We start from the raw sequence: 22,094 nt of genomic DNA on the forward strand, positions 1-22,094 counted from the left end.
GAGAGAGAAGTAGAGAGAGAGAGAGAGAGAGAGAGAGAGAGAGAGTTTTTCCAACTACTGGTTCACTCCCTGATGACTGCAATAGCCAGATCCGTGCTGATCCAAAACCAGGAACCAGGAGCTTCTTCCAAGTTTTCCCCATAAGGGTGCAGGGGTCCAAGGACTTGGGCCATCTTCTACTGCTTTCCCAGGCCATAGCAGAGAGCTGGATTGGAAGTGGAGCAGCTGGGACTCGAACCAGCACCCATATGGATGCTGAATCTGCAGGCGGCAGCTTTACCCTATACGCCACAGCGCTGGCCCCTGAAACTGTTAATTTTTGAATGCACTGTTTCTCAGGGTCAGCAAACTTTTTCTATAACAGACCAGGAAGTAAATATTTTTGGCTTTACAGGAAAAATGACAGAATCAAGAATAACATGTTCATTTATCATGACAGTAAATAAAATTTGAGTAATTCAAAGTAAAACAATAATTAAGTACAATGCCTTATAATGCAAATCTGTAAATAAGAAACAGAGGCAAGTATTCCAATGCAGTTGGTTAGGTTGCCACTTGGGGCATCCATATCTCCTATTGGAATGCCTGGAATGGAGTCATGCCCCTGCCTCAGATCCACCATCCTACTAATGCACATCCTGAGAGAAAGAGGTGATGGCTCAGGTACTATCCCTGTGCCTATCCCTATGTCTGTCTGTCTCTCTCATTCTTTATTTCACATAAATAAATAAATAAACAAATATTTGGAAACAGAATAAAAAGTTTTGTTTTAACTAAGCATTCCTTGTCATTTGTTCAACTGCAAATGTTCCTCTACAAAAACAATCTTTAGCTTATAGAATACACAAAAACAGGGACAGAATGAATTTTGTTCACGTACCATAATTTGTTAAATCCTGTTCAAAATGACAGAAGTTGGGTCCCTGCAGCTTTTGTGGGTGACCTGGATTGCGTTTCTGTTTCCTGCTCATAGAGGGAGTAAATCTGTTTCTGTTTCTCTCTCTGTTTCTCTCTTTGTGTCCCCCTATGAAACTAGAAACAAAGATTCCTTAAACCTTTGGGCTTTGCTATATTATAGAAATAAGCTATTTTCTAAATTTATTAAATCTTTTTCATTTTCACCCAAATTCTTCATCAGTGGAGCAATGACTTAGTCCCTGTATCACAGAAATGTTGCACATGAAGACTGCAGTAAAACTGAAAAGGAAGGGGTGAAAGTTACAGCTGCTACGCCTCCATGTATTCCCTCCCACCACTATTTCACTTCTCTCTTCTTTCATCTTTAAACTTTGTACAATAAGAGATAAAAATATGTTTCTTTAAATATTATAGAATTTACCTTATCATTTGACATCAGCAATTGATAGAAGCGTTATTTTATTAGGAAGTTTACTTACCTATTCTATTTAAGGAAGCTTTTTTTCTGTTTTCTGTGTCAGTGTCTTTTCTAAGAAACAAGCAGATAAATACATTAATCCATATTTGTGTAATGTCAAGTAGATGAGATTTAATATGATAGAAATTGTAAGTGAATTAAAAAATATATCCTAAACTGCTGGCTTTACTGAGAATTTCAGCATGCAAATTTGATCTCTCTTGTTTATGGAATGTGGAGTCTTACAGGCTCTTTTTTTTTTATAGGAACCATATCATAGTGAAAGCACTGGCAGAAATATTCTGCTTAGTTGCCTTACTGGATGGATGCCAATGAGAATGAGAAGGAAGGAAATGAATAATGTTTAGCAAAAAAAGCAAACATAAATTACTAAACAATCTGAAATTAGCTTTAAAAAAAACCCTCCTATGTTCTTTTCATTCCGTAAACAAAGTCATTATGGTATATTGTGTTGCAATTAAACAGACATAATAGTACCCCATTGTAACAGGTTAACTGAAACACCAGAAATAGCAAATTGTATATAATTTCACAGGGAGGAAAATCTACAGGAAAAGAGGACATGCATTTGGTCTAGTAGTTAAGAAACCTGAGTCCTATGTTGTAGTCCCTGGTTCAGTATCGAGTTCCAACTCCTGACTCCAGCTTCCTGTAATGCTGACTCTGGGAGGCACAAGTGATATTCCAAGGAACTGAGTTCCTATCATCCATGTGGGGGATTTAAATTGAGTTCCTGGCTTAGTCTTGGGGGTTGCTGGCATTTGGGGAGTGAACTAGTTAATGGGAGTTCTCTTCTTTGTATTTTTCTGTCTCTCAAATAAAATAAATAAATCTGAAAGAAAAATTTTTTGAAAACTTAGAAAACATTCCAAATGTTTTTTTGTAGATCCTAAGTTATGCTTGAATTTAATTGTTCTCATCCTCAGCTCATCATTGGTTCAGTTAAATTTAAGCTTATAAGAATGTAAACTAGAATAAACAAATTAATTCTGGACATAAACATTTCATTACCAAATCTACTTCCCTAGGATTATATTACTGTTATCCAGTGTTTTTAAAGCATATGACAAAAAACATTTGGATTCTTCTGTGTTGAAAAAAAAAAAAAAAAAAAGCTGTACTTCTTCATTTGTGGCCAAGGATGCCATAAAATTGCAAGAGGTTGAATAAAGAGTCTAGAGCTGTGGGAAAATGTGCATGGGAGATAGCCAAGCCTGGTTCCACCTTCTGCATTTTTCAATTTGTTTTCTTATCAACATGGCCATAAACTGGAAAGCATTAGGCACAAACCCATTGATAAGCATATGAGAATTTCTTCCAGTCACCCTCAACCCTCTTTCATGGAATCTTAAAAAAAAAAAAAAAAAAAAAAAAAAAAACCAACACTTTGGAGACCCATTTGAAATAAAAGTAGTTGCAATACAAATGATAAAACAAACTATTTTAACATTGGATGCTAAAGTTCATATGCAGTATACTTTTTTGCTAATTTATGGTTAAATGAGAGGGTGTAGAGCTAGCTGAGAAGAAAGGGGTTAATTGAGCTCACTCCTAACACAAAGGAGAGGGACGGATCCTCTTACCTAGGAGGTATAAAGGCTGAACTGAGGCATGCCACCTGCAAATTAGCAATTCCTGGGAGCAACAAAAGTGGCTGATGCTCACTTCAAGGGAAAGTGGATCTATTACAAAATGTATCTGAAAGGTGTTCAGAACCAATGAGAAGTTTAAACTCCAGGACTGGAAAATGAGTTATGAGTTATGAGTTATGAGGAGCCAGGTATTTGAACAAGAGAATGTGTTCAGGCAAATCTGATTCAGCTGCTGCAACTACAAGGTCATGTTGGTGCGCCTCTGGCTCACCCATGAGAATCTACTGAGGTTCTTGCAAATAATTTCTCTTTAAAGATTTATTTATTTATTTGAAAGTCAGAGTTACACACAGAGAGAAGGAGAGACAGAGAAAGAGAAACAGATTTTTCATCCGCTGGTTCACCCCCCAATTGACTACAACGTCTGGAGCTGCACCGATTCGAAGCCAGGAACCAGGAGCTTCTTCCAGGTCTCCCACACAGGTGCAGGGGCTTGGGCCATCTTCCACTAATTTCCCAGCCCATAGCAGAGAGCTGGATCGGAAGTGGATCAGCCAGGACTTTAACCGGCACCTGTATGGGATGCTGGCACTGCAGGCAGCGGCTTTAGCTATGCCACAGCACTGGCCCCCCTTGCAAAAAAATTTCTAAACCACACCTTCAAGCTCTCAAGATTCAGAGTCCTAGATGGAAGAGTGTCCTAGGAATATTATATCTGGCTTATTATCCTTAGGAATAGAGACTGACCTCTACTTCCCACCAAACTCACATAGTACAAGGCTCCTTCAAAATGGGAAGAGATGTCAGATGCTGAGTGGCCAAAGAAGAGAAAAGCATGTATGGTGTGTAGCTGATATAAAAAAAACAGGGAGAAGGGTCATTAACTTATCTCCTTCAAATACATAATGCTTCTTGTTGGGATAGCTGGATAAGAATTTGGTTCTTTTAAATTTGTGTCTTTTGTAGCCAATTACTTCCTGCTTCAAGTATTAAAAATGAATATCTATGTGTAGGTATACCAACCAATAAACATGACCTGGTTTTCATTACTTTGAACATTAAAAATGAAGTGTTAACATTATTCTTTTACAAGTGAGGGAATTGAAGATAGGTTAAGTAAAGTCATTCCCAAAATATTACAAAAGCAATTGGTATTTCTAGGACTAGATACCATGTCTCTCTGAGATGAATCCCATTTTTATGTAAGTTATTGAAAAAATGGTTATCTTTGAGATAAAACCATTTTCATGTAGATCAACATATAGCTCCTTTTATGTGTTTTCTCAATACTCAAAATTTTGCTTTTATTTTCTATTTTGGATTCTAATGACATGACTTATATTAGGCATTACGATTTCTCCTTTAAAAGTAAAAAGAAGAATGGAGGGTAGAAGAGTAAACAGATACATGATGATTGGGCATTATCAGGTTCTAGCGCTTTGTCACAAAAATCAATACCTGGGCGGCGCTGCGGCTCACTTGGCTAATCCTCCACCTTCGGCTCCAGCACCCCGGTTTCTAGTCCCGGTTGGGGCACTGGATTCTGTCCAGGTTGCTCTTCTTCCAGTCCAGCAATCTGCTGTGGCCCAGGAGTGCAGTGGAGGATGGCCCTAGTGCTTGGGCCCTGCACCCGCATAGGAGACCAGGAGGAAGCACCTGGCTCCTGGCTTCGGATCGGCGCAGTGTGCTGGCTGTGGCAGCCATTTGTGGGTTGATCCAATGGAAAGAAGACCTTACTCTCTGTCTCTGTCTCTCACTGCTTAACTCTACCTGTCAAAAAAAAAAAAAAAAATCAATATCTAAGGAAATTTTGTATACTACTAATAGTGTCGGTGACTATTCACCATCCATAGGTTTCAGTTTATTTCTTTGGGTTTTAAATATTTTTATTAATGTCTTCTCTTAGGCTAAATGATTTTTGAGAACTGAGGTAACCAAGAGACAGCTATTACATTTCATTGACTAGAGCTGTTCTTTTACTAACTCTTATCTGGAATCCATTTGTCTCCTGAAAAAGCATGGATGTAAGATAAGGCATTGGGACTGGGAAGTGACTTACATAATTATGAATTTAAAACAGAGGAATATATTTCACTTCTTTGAAAATGTATAATGTTCTGTAAAGGTTTTAAGGAGTAAGAACTCTTTGAAAGGGCTTCCTGATATGAATAATTGCAAATGTCAAGGGATGAGAGCTCCCTGATAGTGATTCTATTTCTAGAATGTCAGGTACTGATGCAAAGGTGACAAGAATGATTTGAATGAGTTGTTCTGTATCCAGGAGATGGTCCTGTAGAGAAGTGAAAGCAGCATTTATAACCAGCAAAGAGATTTGTTTAAGGCCAAATGCCAAAGGCAATCAAACCATTTAACTTGTGCTCATAGTTTTACTTTGCATTATACAAATGGACACATATCATTTATTACATCAGGCAAATTAGGGAACATAGTTTTATAAGAAGAATAAAGTTGAGTGCTGCATTGTGGTTTTCAGCAAAACATTGATAAGAAATTTATATAATAATATATTAAGTGACTTAGAAATATCAATAGAAATTCTGTATATTTTTCCTTTCGCTTTATTTTAGCATACATACAGTAAAACATATAGCAATTCTATGAGCCTTTTTGTAGGCTGATATAGGTAGATAGATAGATAGATAGATATCATACAGATTTTGGTTACATATATTCCTTGGATTATTGTTGCTCAATCATACAGTTACACATATGTTCTGCCTTATTAATGACTTTTACAAAATGTACAAATTTTCTCTTTCACTTGTTGTGCAAAAGAGTTTTATTTGCTTTATATCCTTGGTACTATTAGCTCTCTTTCATTTTAATTCTTAACAAAAATGCTGTTTTTGGTTTCTGAGTTCATAATCTGTTGTTTTATCAGAGAATCTAAGTTGTGTAAATCAAAATAAAGACATCAAGGCTGTGATGAGTAATTTTTCCAAATGTTTCCTGAAGTGTAACATACTGCTTAGAGCAGGAAGCATTTTCTTCATTATTCAAAGGAACTAGATCTGCTAAGGGAATATGTCTAAATATTCCAAGAATTTTTATTTGTTAAAAATTTAAATTTATCTTGCAACATTTTTTGTACATGAGGAGATTGAACATGGCTTGTTGCCACATCTTTTGTTTATAGAAACCTTGTGTATATAATTATTCTCTACATGATGAAACTTTTAATTTTTAAAATATTGTTTTCTTCTATTTTTCTAAATTACTGCATAATTTTCATGTCTCATTTGTTTGCAAAATAATATTATATTGAATTCATTTTAATAAAAATAGTTTATTCTAATATGAATGCTTTTTGAATTTTTTATTTTAAATTCTAATTAGTTTTTAGCAGATTCAATGTAATTTAGATACTACGTTAGGAACATAATGATATTCCTTTCCTTCCAACAACCCTACTTCCCTCCCTCCCCCTTTCTACCTCCCACCTTCTTTTTTTCTCCTTTTCTTTTTGTTGTTTAGTTTTTGAGATAACATAGTTTACAGTTACAATAAAAAGGCTTAATACTTGAACAAATAGGAAGTTTAACAAATAAAACAAAAATATCCTAGTTTGGTTGGAATATAGACCACGGCTATAAACAATGTTTTGTATGAATTCTTAAAGAAATTGATCCACTGGCCTAGTAGAAAACTGAAATTTATTCCTAGTAAAATGAAAGACCTAAGATTCCCACAGAATTGGGAGCCGGGCTTGTACAAGGGAGTGTGGGGCTGCTGGAGTATGGCTGATGTACTGGGAACTAAAAGGAGCTGCAGTAATGGTTTTCTGGATGTTCAGGAACTATCACAGAAGGCAAAAGGTGAGAGCTACAAATTATGTGAAGGATATACAACCAGTGCCATAAAGAAATGCTACAATGATTACCTATGGCAGATGAAGTTTAGAAGGATTCAAGTGACTGATGCTAAGCATGACTATTAGGATTTGCAAACATTGTAGACTATACATACTAGGAATAATGACTTCATTTGACACTAATCATTCTTATTATTTTTTTTTGACAGGCAGAGTTAGTCAGTGAGAGATAGAGAGAGAAAGAGAAAGAGAAAGAGAAAGAGAGAGAGAGAGAGAGAGAGAGAGAGAGAGAGAGAGAGAGAGAGAGAAAGTCTTCCTTTTTCCTGTGGTTCACCCCTGAAGTGCCGCTATGGCCGGCGCGTTGCACCGATCCGAAGCCAGGAGCCAGGTGCTTCTCCTGGTCTCCCATGCAGGTGCAGGGCCCAAGCACTTGGGCCATCCTCCACTGCACTCCCGGGAAACAGCAGAGAGCTGGCCTGGAAGAAGGGCAACCGGGACAGAATCCGGCGCCCCAACAGGGACTACAACCTGGGGTGCCGACACCACAGGCAGAGGATTAGCCTAGTGAGCTGTGGCGCCGGTCCAACTAATCATTCTTATTAAGCAGAATATTTGAGTTACCCATCTGCCAGCAGTCTCCCATTTCCACCATCCATTCTTTAATTTCTACCAATTATTTTCCTAAAAGTTGATCAGATCATTCATTCGATCATAACAATTAAAAGTTATCAATTACTGAAGAAGTTAGGTTCAAAGGTTTTGACTGAGCACTCGGGTTGCTCTCTGATTTGGCACTGGCTTGATCTTTAGAGCAATCATGGTATATAGAGAAGTGCTCTTAGCCTAGATAACTGTTCTTAAAATATTTTATAGTTGTTGGCTTTAGCTTATTCTATTCCTGCAGCCTGGAATTTGTTCCTCCCTACCTTCCTAAGCCCATGGAATCACTCTTTGTCTTTCATTATGTAAACTTAGCATCTCTTAAAAGTCTTTATGAACCAGTTCCCTGCTACTCAGCCATGCCACTTGTGCTAAGACCTGCAATCTGTGCTTTCTCTTTCTTGGGTTTTGGAAGTTTTCATGCCTATTTCTCATACAAAAAGATAATGTTATGTTTATTTTTTAAAAGATTTTTGTTGTTTATTTATTCAAAATACAGAATGAAAGAGAGAGAATGGAGAGAGCCACAGAGAGGTTTTCCATCCACTGGTACACTCCCCAAATGGCCACAACAGCTGGGGCTAGTCCAGGCCAAAGCCAGAAGCCAGGAACTCCATCTACATCTCCCACGTGGACGGCAGTGATCCAAGTTCTTCGCCATAGTTTGCTGCTTTACCAATCATATTCTCAGGAAGCTGGATTGGAAGCAGAGCAGCTAGGACTCAAACTGATGTCTCAGGCAGCAGTTTAACCCTCTGTGCCACAATACTGAACCATAAATTACAATGTTTTTGAAGATCGGTGCTATACATTAAAAGCCTTTGTAATCTCAGGGACACTTAGAAGGATGCTTTGAAACAACAAGTTACAAAGTAACTTTGGGAAATAAGTTATTGAATTATTTCATTTATTAAAGTTGTTCATGCAAAGAATTCATTTTCCTCTGAATCAATAGTTCTCTAGTGGAGGTGGCCCTTGCCCCAACCCACCCCAATCTCCAAGGAACATATGGAAAAATCTAGACACATTTTTGTCATCACTGTGGGATAGAAATACTACTGGCATCTTATGTGTAGAAGCCAGGATCCTGCTAAACATTCTGCTTGCAGAAGGCCATCCTCCACATAAAAATTACCTGGTCTTAAATGTCAATAGAGCCAAGTTTGAAAAACCCTGCCCTAGGCTAGGAAAACACTCTTATTGTCATCAGTTCCAAAAGTAAATAAACCAACAATGCCACTCATCCAGCCAATATACCAGATATTCTATAACACTATAATCTTTGTTTTCACTGAAATTAATGTTAGCACTTCATTCATACATGTACTAACTTGCATAATTTTTATACAAGCATAAATGCAGTCACTGATTGTCGGGGAAATGTAAATCAAAATGACAATGAGATATCAACTCATACTTGTCAGTATAGATATTATAAAAAATGAGAGAAAGGAGTCTTGGTGAGTATATAGAAAAATTCATTGATTACTGGTTGGAATATAAACTGGTACAGATGGTTGGCAAAACACTTTGGACATTCCCCAAAAAGTAACAAATAAAACTACTTTATGATTTATCAATCCCAATTCTGAGTACATACTGAATCAAATTTAAAGCAGGATCTCAAAGAGATATTAGCACTCCTGTGTTCACTACAATACTATTCACAATAGCTGAGGTGCGGAAACAACTTAAATGTCTATCTGTAGATGAATGGATAAAGAAACTGCTAAAAACATAGAATGAAAAGCTATTGAGCATTTAAATATAAGGGTATTTTTCAATATGCAGCAATATTGATGAGCCTTGAGGACATCATGCTAACTGAAATAAGCAAGCCAAAGAAAGAAAAATATTGTATATTCCACTTCTATGTGGAATCTAAAATAGTCAAATTCATAGAATCCAACAGAGGAACAATAGTTGCCAAGAACTAGTTGTTATCTCAGATAGTGGGTTAATTATAATATTTTCCCAAAAAGTAAGTAGTAGTAAAGGGCACCCAATTATAATATTAATTCCACTTTAACTTTATAGAACCTGTGATACCATTACAAACAAGGAGATACGTTTTTTAAGTATCGATTTATTGAAAGGCAATTTGACACCAGTGGAAGGGAGAGATAGATAATGAGATTTTCTGTCCTCTGATTCACTCCCCAAATGGCCACAACAGACAGGGCTCAAGGCTGAAGCTAGGACCAGAAACTCCATGTGAGTCTCTCATGTGGGTGGCAGGGTCCCAAATACTTGAACTATTATCTGCTTATTTCTCAGTTGCATTAGCAGGGAGCTAGAAGGGAAGCAGAGACTTGAACAGGTGCTCTGATATTAGGTGCCAGCAATACAGGTGACAGCTTAACCTGTTGTGATATAACACTAGCTTTAAATGGAAATAACCTAATGATTCAGAGTTTTCGAAAGTAATTTTTTTTGAAAATCACCCATCAGTGAGGGTGGAATAGCTTTTCAGTAATAGTTTTGCTAAAATAGAGCTAATGTTCTATTTTATGTATTTTGATATTTTTTCATTGAAGCAAGTGAAAAGTTTGTGATAGTATGCTATTCTGAGATTGTTTCTGCCATTGTCACTAGTTGAACCTGTCACAGTAAGCTGATTTACATTATGATTACTCTTATCTCCCAAGTCTTAATGACTTTCAACATATAATGCCCACTACCAGTTGGCTGCGGTGATCTGCTCAGCATCTCCTCACTCCACAAAAAAGGGTACCGGGATTTTTGGATGTCTAGCATCTTGAAGCACTGCAGATAGTTTTGGAAAGAGGTAGAAAAAGTGGTAAAGTGGCCCTTAAAGCCTTCTGCTTGGAAAGAATACATAATGTATCCAATCACTTAATCATGTGTGATATCAGCTAACACATTAATTAGAATTTCTTGGGGCACTTATCAAATATTGCCAAGTAGAGTAATTCAGCATATAGTATCTCGTTTCCTTCTGTTTCCCTTCTTGGTGACCTTACAAAATTTGAATTGCTTGGTGGGTAGATTAAGACCATTGAAGTTGAAAGCCTGGATAGTTGGCCTGCTTTGTGAATTAAAGAGTTAAAGATCTAATTGCGGTACCAATGCTGTGACTCAGTGGGTTAAAATCCTGGCCTGCAGCTCCAACATTCCATGTGGGCGCTGTTTCTAGTCCCGCTGCTCCAATTCCAAACCAGCTCCCTGCTATTGCATGTGGGAAAGCAGTGGAGGATGGCCCAAGTCCTTGGGGCCCTGCACCCATGTTGGAGACCTGGAAAAAGCTCCTGGCTTTGGATTGGCCCAGCTCTGAGAGTAGAGCCATTTGGGGAGGGAATCTTCTAATGGAATACCTCTCTCTCTCTCTGTCTCTACCTCTCTCTCTAATTCTGTCATTCAAATAAATAAAATAGATCTTTTTAAAAAATTAAGTTGCCTTTATTTCTATTTGTTATGCTGGTTAAGAGGCTCATGGAAGGAATTGAACAATGGTATCAAATGATAATGGCCGTTAAATAGTAACTTTGGATAAATGACATTAATGTTTGTCATATTTCCAATGTGATTTATATCCAGTTACTGCTCCTGATGGTTGTGATTTGAATACTATTTAACTTCATCAGTGTGCCTGGGTAGTTAGTACAAGTAAGTATAAAGATCCTTTGAAAAGTTCATGGAACATGGAATTAGATATATTTGCATCAGTGCACAAAATTTTGAAATCGATTATAGTTGTTTCTTTTTTTCATAATATGCATTTCCGTGAACATAATATGCAGTCATCAGATTGATAAGGCAGTAGTTGGAGTTTATAATTGACATAAATACAATTCAATCCAAAACATTGATAATTAACAAGGAGTTAGGAGATTATAAATATACATTGTTATCAAAGCAGCCACTAATTTTGTGTTCACTCGAGGAAAGATCTCGTGGACATTCTCTGGTATTGCAGGTTTTCATGGAATGTCATTAAAATTCTGATTCAATACTGCTTGTTCTTTTACATTGGAGCAGATGTCAGTTTCATATGGATTCTGAATATCATCCAATCTGTTCTTCAAATATAAATGTAATTACTGGTCAATAGTGTTGGATAATTTATACATCTGCTGAAGTCGTGGGGGTTTTATTAATTATTTTGAGTTAGAGTTTTTTCTCTGAGGATTGGGACCCTATTACTTTGGTGACATCATCCCTCACTCCTAACAATAGCTACATGTACTTGAATAGCCTTAGTGTGGATGATCTGTACTGTTCTTACTCAGGAGTCTTGTTAAGGGTGTGTGGTACACACATGGTAACTGAAGTGAAAACATTAAATATTATTTGTTAATGCGACTCTTCTGCCTCCTCTTTGACCTCTTCCCACTACTGCTACTACCATTCTAATACTGCTCATAATACATGTTATGCCACTGACCAATATTTTGGGATTATTTATTCATTGAAACTGTAAAGGTTTTATTTTGATTTATAGTTTATTGCCTACTGAAAGCTTAACTTATCTTGTGTGAAGTCAGCTTTGCTTTTAGTAACAGACACACATTTTATATATTCTACAATCATCATCTATCTCATTTATTCTCAACAGTTCTGCAAGGTACATGTGAATCCTACGTACATTTTATAAAGGAGAAGACAGATTTAGAAATATTACAAACTCACAAAAATCATTAAATTTAGTATTTTGAATTTAGTTTGCCTGATTGTAAGGCCCATGCTTTACAAAACACCCTACTATATAAATGGTTTCTGTTTTTTGTCCCCCAACATTTTTATTCTGATGTTGGCACTCTTACCTGTAATATAAAGAACTGTGTTATAAGGGTGGAATTACTAATTAGATACACCCACCAGTGAATGCCTGCCATATCACCAGAATCAAAACAGAATATCAGGAGCCAGCTTTGTGGCACAGAGGATTAAGCTATCACCTGTGATGTTGCTATTCCATATGGGTGCCTGTTTGAGACAAGCTGCTCCATTTCCAATCCAGCTTCCTGCTAATGTGCCTGGAAAATCAGAAGTATTTGGGATCCTGCTACCCATACAAGAAACCCAGAAAGAGTGGCAGGCTCCTCGCTTCATCATGGCCCAGCCCTAGCTATTGAAGCCATTTGGGGAATGAACAAGTAGATGGAAGATCCCCCTCTCTCTGCCTCTCCCCCCGCCTTCTCTGTCTCTGTAATGCTGACTTTAAGTAAATTCTCTCTTTCATATATATATATATATGTATATATATGAAATTTTCTGGATATTAATATTATATTTTTCACCATGCACACTATTGTTTAAATATCTAGGACCTTATAATTACAGAGTTAATTGTTTTGAAAATTCTTGTGCTTTCTGTGTTTGGTATTATGTAATTACTCTGTAACATTCTGAAAATATGGGCATTAGGCCACCTTTCACCTTTGTAGTAAAACATTTGATCTAAATAGAAAATATTCTGCCTCCCCCAGTATGGAAGAAATGTGATTATATGGGAGGATATGTATGATTTACAATTTTATCTGGAATTATTTATCTCAAAGGCACATCCTTTTGTGTAGACCAATACTGTTTATTTTTTTTTATTGTTGCTTTTTGTTGTGGAGCTGTTGTTATTGATATTGTTTTGGAAAACTTGCCATTGCATTCAAATGAGAACTCTTCAGCTCTTAGGCAAAAGGTTATGATTATTGCCTTACTATTTAAAAAGGAGTTACCAAGGATATTGGTGCATTGGGATCTATGCTCCACTTACTAGCATAAAGGACATTTATTATAATTTCTTGTCATTGGTGATTCTGTGTGTCAAACTGCATAGCATCAGATTCTCTAAAGATTACTATGTCCATCACCAAATACATCTTTGCAGTTGTAAATGCCCCAGATTGGAGCTTTTTGGTTAGTTATCCATTATTAAAATGGTGTACTGTTTTCAGCTCTCAACCTCTTGAGTTTGTAATAGTTTGTCCTAAAGTCAAATCTATTTTGTTGTGTGGCAGAGAGATGTTTAAGTAGATGAAACATTGTTGCTGAAAATATGAAATAAAAAAACAATGTCAATTGCCACATGATTCCCAAATGATAACCTGATGTTGACATGATAGGGAGAGAAACAGCCATTAATATTTGAAAATAATACAAATATGTGTGGAACCAGTTTGAAAGCAAACAAGTAAAACATGTAGCTAGTCTGTGATCATTGTGTAACAGGAAAGTTTATTAACGGTATCCTAACATGTTGAGTTTTTTGTACTTTTTCATATGCCTCCTGATCTAGATTTATATTTTTGAAAATAATATCTACTATCAACCTGATATAAAGAGCAGTTCACTGAGATTGACATCTTCTGGGAAAGAAGGAATTATTTTTAATGGCATTGCTGACTGGTTATATGAAGGTGAGTTGAACAGATTTAGTTTCAAAGGATACAAATGATCATTTTTACACATTTTATTAAAAATTGTTCATTATAAAATAATATTTACAGCACTATTTCTTTTCCTCATTTCCCCTCAAGATATCATTCAGGCTTTCATATCTTTGTATGTGCTCATGGTTTGTTTGTACTTTACATTTACTTCTGTTACTCCTTTAGGGTGTGTGTGTTTGTGTGTGTTGTTGAGGTTACAAGGAGTTTATTTTTGATGAACTAATGAAAGTGAATGATCACCTTACATCACTCTCAAATTAGATGCTGAATTTTTTGACTATCTGGAAAATAAACAACTTTTTTTGCATGCATGAAATTCATTTGATTTGAGACATCCTCATAGAGGCATTCTATAACATTTTAAAAGCCATCACATAGAAAAATAAAGGACTCCTAAAATGTTATTTTCAACAATGATTGAATAGAGTTCTAGTAATAAGTGAGTGCATATAAATATATTGGGTCATGAAAATATCTGTTTTTGATCATGTACCAATTATCAGCTGAGTTTTGGATATAGATTCTGGTAAAAACACAAAGCTTAAGTTCAAGACTGCAACGGATCTAAACAAAATATATCAGGATTTTAAGTGAGTCTATTTAATTTCAAATTATAAGTTAAGAATCACCAAGGAAATCCGTAGTAGTAAATGCAGTCTCTCTACTTCATGTTCTGTATTTATCATCTTGTAAGGTAGGTGAATCATGTAGATCAATTCATTCCCTCACTCAGTGAATATTGAAACCCGGTCATTTGCAACAAGATGGAGGAATCTGGAAAATATTATGCTGAGTGAATTAAGCCAGTCCCAAAGAGACAAGTATCATATGTTCTCCCTGATCAGTGACAACTAACTGAGCACCAAAGAGGAAACCTGTTGAAGTGAAATGGACACTATGAGAAACAGTGACTTGATCAGCTCTTGTCCTGACTGTTGATGTACAATGCAATACTTTATCCATTTTAGTATTTTTTTTTGTTCTAGTACTATTGGTTGAACTCTGTGATTAACACACAATTATTCTTAGGTGTTTAAATTTTAACTGAAAAGTGATCCCTGTTAAATATAAGAGTGGGAATAAGAGAGGAAAGAGATGTACAATTTGGGACATGCTCAATTGGACTTGCCCCAAATGGTGGAGTTAGAAATGTGCCAGGGGATTCCAATATAATCCAATCAAGATTGCATGTACCAATGCCATCTCACTAGTCCAAGTGATCAGTTTCAGTTCACAATTGATCACACTGATAGGTCTAAGAGTCAAAGGGATCACACAAACAAGACTAGTGTCTGCTAATACCAACTGATAGAATCAAAAAGGGAGAGAACGATCCAACATGGGAAGTGGGATACACAGCAGACTCATAGAATGGCAGATGTCCTAAATAGCACTCTGGCCTCAGAATCAGCCCTTAAGGCATTCAGATCTGGCTGAAGAGCCCATGAGAGTATTTTAGGCATGGAAAGCCAAGACACTCTGGGAAAAAAAAGAAGACCTAAATGAAAGATCTCTGAGAGTGAGATCCCAGTGGAAAGAAAGGGGCCATCAAAGAAGGAGGTACCTTTCTCTGAAGGGAGGAGGTAACTTTCACTTTGACTATGACCCTGTCTGAATAAGATTGAAGTCAGTGAACTCAAAAGGCTTCCATAGCCTTGGCAACTCATGACTAGAGCCTAGGGAGATTACTGACACCATACACAAGAGTGTCAAATTGTTAAGTCAACAACAGGAGTCACTGTGTACTACTCCTCATGTGGGATCTGTCCTTAATGTGTTGTCCGATGTGAAGTAATGTTATAACTAGTACTCAAACAATATTTTACACTCTGTGTTTCTGTGTGGGTGCAAACTGATGAAATCTTTACTTAATATATACTGAATTGATCTTCTGTATATAAAGATAATTGAAAATGAATCTTGATGTGAATGGAATGGGATAGGGAGCAGGATATGGGAGGGGTGCTAGTGGGAGGGAAGTTATGGGGGGGGGAAGCCATTGTTATCCATAAACTGTACTTTGAAAATTTATATTTACTAAATAAAAGTTAAAAAAAAGATCTACTACATTATATATATTTATCTAGGTCCCAACAAAGAGCAGGCAATGAAAACAATAGCTCTGAGGACCTTACATTCAAGTGAAATATTTTGCTAGGTGGAGCTATTTTAATAAGGAAAGATGTCATGGTCCTGAAATATTTATGTATGTGCATACTTACATACTTTGTAATATATTTCTTCTTACCAACCAACAGTAAATAATAAAAGACTTTTAGAGGCTAAATCTCAATTTAAGGAATTGTAAGAACCATTATGTATTATCAGTGATAGTTATGCTATGAAAAGTTTATATCTAAAGAAATGCACAAATAGGTAATTATGATTTTTGATTAATGTGACTGAAGCTTGCTGTGACTTTCCTATTTCAAAAAGATGAATTGTTGGAGAGGTCTGGCATGGTCTACTGAATTGGAAAAGCAAATGGGGAACAAATTTGAAACTTGAGTAATTCTGGGAAGCTGGGTAATAGAAACTAAGTGATGCCCTAACCTAGAGAAGCATAGAGACAGAAGCATACCCTTTATCGTCAAAAAGTTGTTGGCACTGTGTAGGATCCCTGCAGATAAAGACAAACTATCCATGCAGTGTGCTAAGTAGTTGCAATGCAGGAAACAAGGATTCTCAGGAATGACAAAGCAATAAGGCAGAATGTTCTAGGAGATGACAAACCTTTTCCTAAAGGAGAAATCTTGAGTTGAGCCTTAAAAATAAAAAAAAACACCTGAGAAGACATAAGCAAGAAAAGACCAAGTTGAAGTAATGGCTTGCAAAAACCATAGAAGGATTAAGCAGCATAGCATATGCCAGGGAAACTAAACTCTACTTAATATTAGTGAAGCATAAAATTAGACACTAGTAGACAGTAAGAACTAAGGGAAAGTGACTTAAACAGGGATCTGCAGTTTCAATTATTTTCTACTAGAAAAAAAGCACTTAATAAAGTTTGTAGAAAATGAAATGAAAAGCTACATTTTTATTGATGCATAATATTTTTTGAAGTCTGTGCTTAGTTTTTTCATAGTACAGCCTTTTCCAAGAACTTTTTGAAGATAGAAAAATGGATTGAAGAGATTAGCTCTCCCATAAAATTGATCCGGTGGGTTGTGGTGTGAAGTTGCAATTGACTAGAAAAGACCACTGAGTAGCTAAAAAGGATGTTCTTTGCTCTAACAGGACATCGTAAGCAATGGAACTAAAATCACACAGCAGGAGGAGGAAATTCTAAAATTAATGATGCCAAAAATAGATATGGATTGGTGGCTAAAGAGATGGAGTGCTTGAGAAGTCAAGAATGATTCTGGCTACTGCTGTAGGTCATTGATACATAGTGGTGGCAGACACTGAGTGAATATTAGCAAAGAATAGTAGATTTTCATGGGGAAGAGGAATAAGTAACTAGAACGTGAACATTTTACAGATGGCTAGCATGCAACATTGGGCAGCACAATGTGATCCTCAATATCAGTGAACTGGTAGGTTAAGCGGAGTATACTAAATGTAGACTGAGTCTAGTTTTGTGATGTGATCCCTGTTCAAGACAACTTGGGCCTCTGTCCTAATGGGAAGGCTTCATATATGTTATGGGAATTATATACTCAAGGACGTTATTTAAGATTTATTTATTTATTTACTTGAGAGGCAGAGTTACAGAAGAGGGAGGGAGAAACAGAGAGAAAGGTCTTCCATCAGCTGCTTAACTCCCTAAATGTCCTCAACGGCCAGAGCTGCGCCAATTCGAAACCAGGAATCAGGAACCTCTTTCAGGTCTCCCACATGGGTTCAGGGGCCCAAGTACTTGGGCCATCTTCTATCTTTTCCAGGCCATAAGCAGAGAGCTGGATGGGAAGACGAGCAGCTGAGAAATGGACTGATATCCCTATGGAATGCCGGCACCCCAGGCAGAGGTTTAACCTACTATGCTACAGTGTCAGCTCCACTCAATAACATTTTAAGGCAAGAAATTAGAGACTATTTTCTGACAAGTAAGATAATTATCTTAATTAGAGAATAATATTCTATACATTTAGGCTGAGAGTGAATATCATGTTGGAGATGGAAAGAGACAGATAACAAAAACTTTGATGCTAAACTGCAAGTCTGATGCATTCCAAAAGCGAACTGGAAAACATATAGTTTGTGCCACGCAGATTAAATTCAATATTTATGGCTCCCTTGATCAAGGGATAATAAGAAATTCCATGTAGGTATGTGATTTAATCCTCACAATACTAGGGAATATAACCACTTACTAAAAAATCAAGGCTCAGGCAAGGTTAGTGACATGGACAGGTCTAATGAACAGCAGAGTTAGCAATTGAATAGGTGTCTCCCTTTCCCTAGGCTACTCCACTTGTTATAGTGGGATGCTTTTCATTATTCCTTAAGACACAATGCACATTTTCAGGCCTAAACCATCAGATTTGGCTCATCTGTTTCCTCAGTCAAAGGTTTCAAACCCTAACACCTACACAATTCAATTCTTTCATTTCAAGGCGAAGTAACTGTACCAGAGTTATTGTTGACGTTTGGCAGTGGCACTTAAGCAAGTCAGAAGTTCTTGATTTTTCTCAACATTTTGGCTGTCATTCCCAACCTGAGCTTCAAGAACCTTAGATGCACCTTAATCTCCCATTGTCACTTTGCTTTTCTTGTGAGCTCCCAGACTCCAGACCTTTTCATTTCCCTTCAATGTGCTTGTCAAAACACACTGATACCACCTGGAGAATTCATGTGATCTGCAGTTCTATTCCTTTTTATTGCTTTACAGAAATCAATCAAAATCTACATTAGCATATGTGGGAGACTCAGAAAGTAACACATAACATCAATTTTTTTTTTTAAATTGTGATTTTACTTTCTGTAAATATGGAAAATGATGAGAGAAGGTATAACATATAATACAATAATATGTTTTTATAACACATTTTAGGGACATGGCTTAATCGTGCTAGAATCAGGCCAACCTGTGAGTGTGGCTATTTCTCCCAAACATAGTCAATATGAAGTCATTGAAAGTGTCATTTTAAGCTTCTATGCTTCTACTACTAGCATGAGGAATATTCAGTTCCCATGGAGAATAAAACCATACATATATATATATATATTTATGTATGTATATATATAATATACATAAATACATTTAAAAGGGTTGATAAAGTTTGAAAAACACTCAAATTGAAGATCGTTTTCATTATTTGCACATCTTATGCTATTCATATAAATCATTTCTTTTAAATGGGCAATATAACTAAATATCAAATCAAAATTTTGTTAAAAGAAAACATTTGGATGTAGGCATTTGCCCTAGTTATTTAGACAACAACTGGAAAATACATATCCCATATCAGAGTGCCTGTGTACAAATCCTGTGTCTGCTTCTAATTCCAGCTTCCTGCTAATGTGCACCCTGGTAGACAGCAGGTAATGCCTCAAGTAATTTGGTCTTTGCCACCATGTGGGAAACCACAATTGAATTCCTGGTCCTGTATTCAGTCTGGCCCAGCCCTGGCTGTGGTGGAAATTTGCAAAATGAACTGGTGGGTGAGAGATCTTTCTGTCTGCTCTACCTCCCTCTCTCTTCCCTATTCAAATAAAATATATAAATAAAAATGTGTACAAAACTTAAATTTTGTTAAATGAAGGTAATGTTAACAGTTGTCATATTCACATCTTTAAAAGTTCCCATTAAGGATTCACTATATTTAATAGAAAAAAAGCATGACTCTCACTTCCAAATATTTCTATATATGGATAATGGAACTACTGTGTCTAAATGATTTACAATATTTTATGTGCTCATATTTTTAACGGAGTTTTTGAGATTCAGCCCTCAGCTCTGAGGCACATATATATTTCAGTCATTATATGAGAATATGAAGAGGAATAAATGTTTCTATGTTTTGGTTGTTTCCAACTTAGTGGGGGTGATAAACTATTAAGAATTGTTTAGGAGAGGAAGGAACTATTCAGAGCATGGTAAACAGAGGTATGAAAATATCTTTTCAGATAATAAATGTAATTATAAATAGAATTAAGCCTAAGAGGACTAAGGAATCTAAGATGTTTTATAGAATAAATGGACATTGCATTTATCCTCAAGAATGTTAAGATTAAAGAAGTGAGGGGAAAATTACAAGTTAAACAATATCCTCAGTAGATTGCTATTGGCACACTTTTTCATTTAATAAATAGTCCAAAATGCCTCTTTTTACTTTATTTTTCACCTTTTTGTGAACCCATGAAGTTACATTTATTCCTTCATTGATTTAATAAGTATTTACTGAGCATTTACTAAGACCTATCATGAGGAAGTAGCCATGGAAACCAGAAGATGGAATTATTAGTGGTGGTGAGGCACTGAAGGTCAAACAAGCTAAGGATTGGAAAATTACTATTAGATTTGCTTCTAGATATTTGATAACCATACCAGCAGCAACATCAATCAATTGGTGGGGCCAGAAGCAAAACTGCAGTGAATAGAGGTATAAGTGTGAAAGGAGCAGCATATAAATATAGGAAGTTCTTTCAAGAAAGTTGACGGTGATATACAGAAAATAAGAAGAAAGAATCTACCAGAGCCCTACAGGGCTGGCAGTAACATCTTCAGAAAATCCTATCTGTCTAAATTGATAAACTATAAATGTATAAAACCAGCTTACTTTTCAGAATAGCATGTTAATCTCAACACAATAATGGTACCTTAGTTTTCTGGAAATGCTTTGTTTTGAGGCTATGTTTTTAAGAGTCTGTGATAAAACGACATGTGTTGGAAACTCCATCTGTTCTGCAGTGATGTTTCTTAAATCAGAGTAATAAAAATGAAGAAGAACCAAACTTACACTAAATTGAAATGAATGCAATTTGTAAAAATAAATTGTTTGTAAATAATGCAATATAATTAACATAGGACATCTCAATCCACGAGTAAATATCCCAATTAGTTATGATTTAAGAAGCTTGTGCTTTATCCAAGATAACTGTTAAGAAAATGCACATTAAAATACTTGTATTTATTTTTCACTCCAGTTAGCTTTATTTTTGCATATGAAGATAATTATATAAATTAGTGTTTTGGTATGGTAATATTTTTGTGGGGAAGAACATTAGGCACAAATCAATTCAGTGTAATAAAAATAGGTGATACTTGTTTTCTGATAAAAATGTCCTCAAATCTGGGCCATGCTTACCCGTGAGGAATACTAAACACACATACTGAAGCACCTGTGCCAGAACACATTTCCTAGAAATTCAGAGAGTTGACTTTATTTTTTTAAATATTTTTATTTATTTATTTGATAGGTAGAGTTACAGAGAGAGAGAGAAAGGTCTTCCTCCCATTGGTTCATCCCCCAGATGGCTGCAACGGCTGGAGCTATGCTGACCTGAAGCCAGGAGCCAGGAGCCTCCTCCTGTTCTCCAATGCGGGTGCAGGTGCCCAAGCACTTGGGCCATCCTCCACTGCCCTCCCGGACCACAGCAGAGAGCTGGACTGGAAGAGGAGCAACCGGGACTAGAACCCGGTGCCCATATAGGATGCTGGCGCCACAGGCGGAGGATTAACCTAGTGAGCCACGGCGCCAGCCCCAGAGATTTGACTAACCAACAGGATATTTCCGTACCTTCAATTCTCACAAGAATTAAAATTTAAACTCAATATACCCATAACATATTTATTACTATATTCAATTAGGCATGTATATCTTATATGTCATCAGCCAAATTATAAATTATTTATATAAATTTTGGCCAAGATCAAAGCTGGATAAATATGGTACATTTGCAAGACAACAATTCCAACAGACTTACTAAGGACAAGAACTATGGAACCTTTGCCTTGTAAAGGTTTGGTCACTAAAGCCTGAAGTTGAGAGGGAGAGGGAAGGCAGTCACTGGAAATGAGAAGAGAGAAATCCTGTAGGTTTTCTTTCTTTCCTTCTTCTTCTTTTTTTTTTTTTTTCTTTTTAACAGTAATAGAAGAGTGAGTTTTGTTTGAGAAACACATTCAGACTCCTATGATTTAAATGAGTTAGAGCCAAGAAAACTTCTATACACTCCCTTCATTTAAATTCCCTGGTTTCATTTTGGCCATCCCCACCCAGAAGTGACAGAGTATGGGACTATTTTGTTGTTTAAATTAAGAG

The 22,094-nt window shown here is 36.4% G+C and overlaps 1 protein-coding gene across 4 annotated transcripts in view; it reads left to right on the forward strand.

Moving 5' to 3' along the window:
- DPP10 (dipeptidyl peptidase like 10) overlaps positions 1–22,094 on the forward strand; it is a 1,526,588-nt gene that overhangs the window by 1,403,271 nt on the left and 101,223 nt on the right. For all 4 annotated transcript variants that reach the window (XM_051849637.3, XM_051849636.3, XM_051849638.3 and 1 more), the window contains exon 8: positions 13,737–13,857. In XM_051849637.3, the coding sequence (XP_051705597.1) occupies positions 13,737–13,857 (121 nt within the window). The remainder of the gene's footprint in view (positions 1–13,736; positions 13,858–22,094) is intronic.

Source organism: Oryctolagus cuniculus, chromosome 3 (assembly GCF_051225735.1).
Source record: "Oryctolagus cuniculus isolate XC-2025 breed Fujian yellow rabbit chromosome 3, ASM5122573v1, whole genome shotgun sequence".
Classification (NCBI taxonomy): Eukaryota; Metazoa; Chordata; class Mammalia; order Lagomorpha; family Leporidae; genus Oryctolagus; species Oryctolagus cuniculus.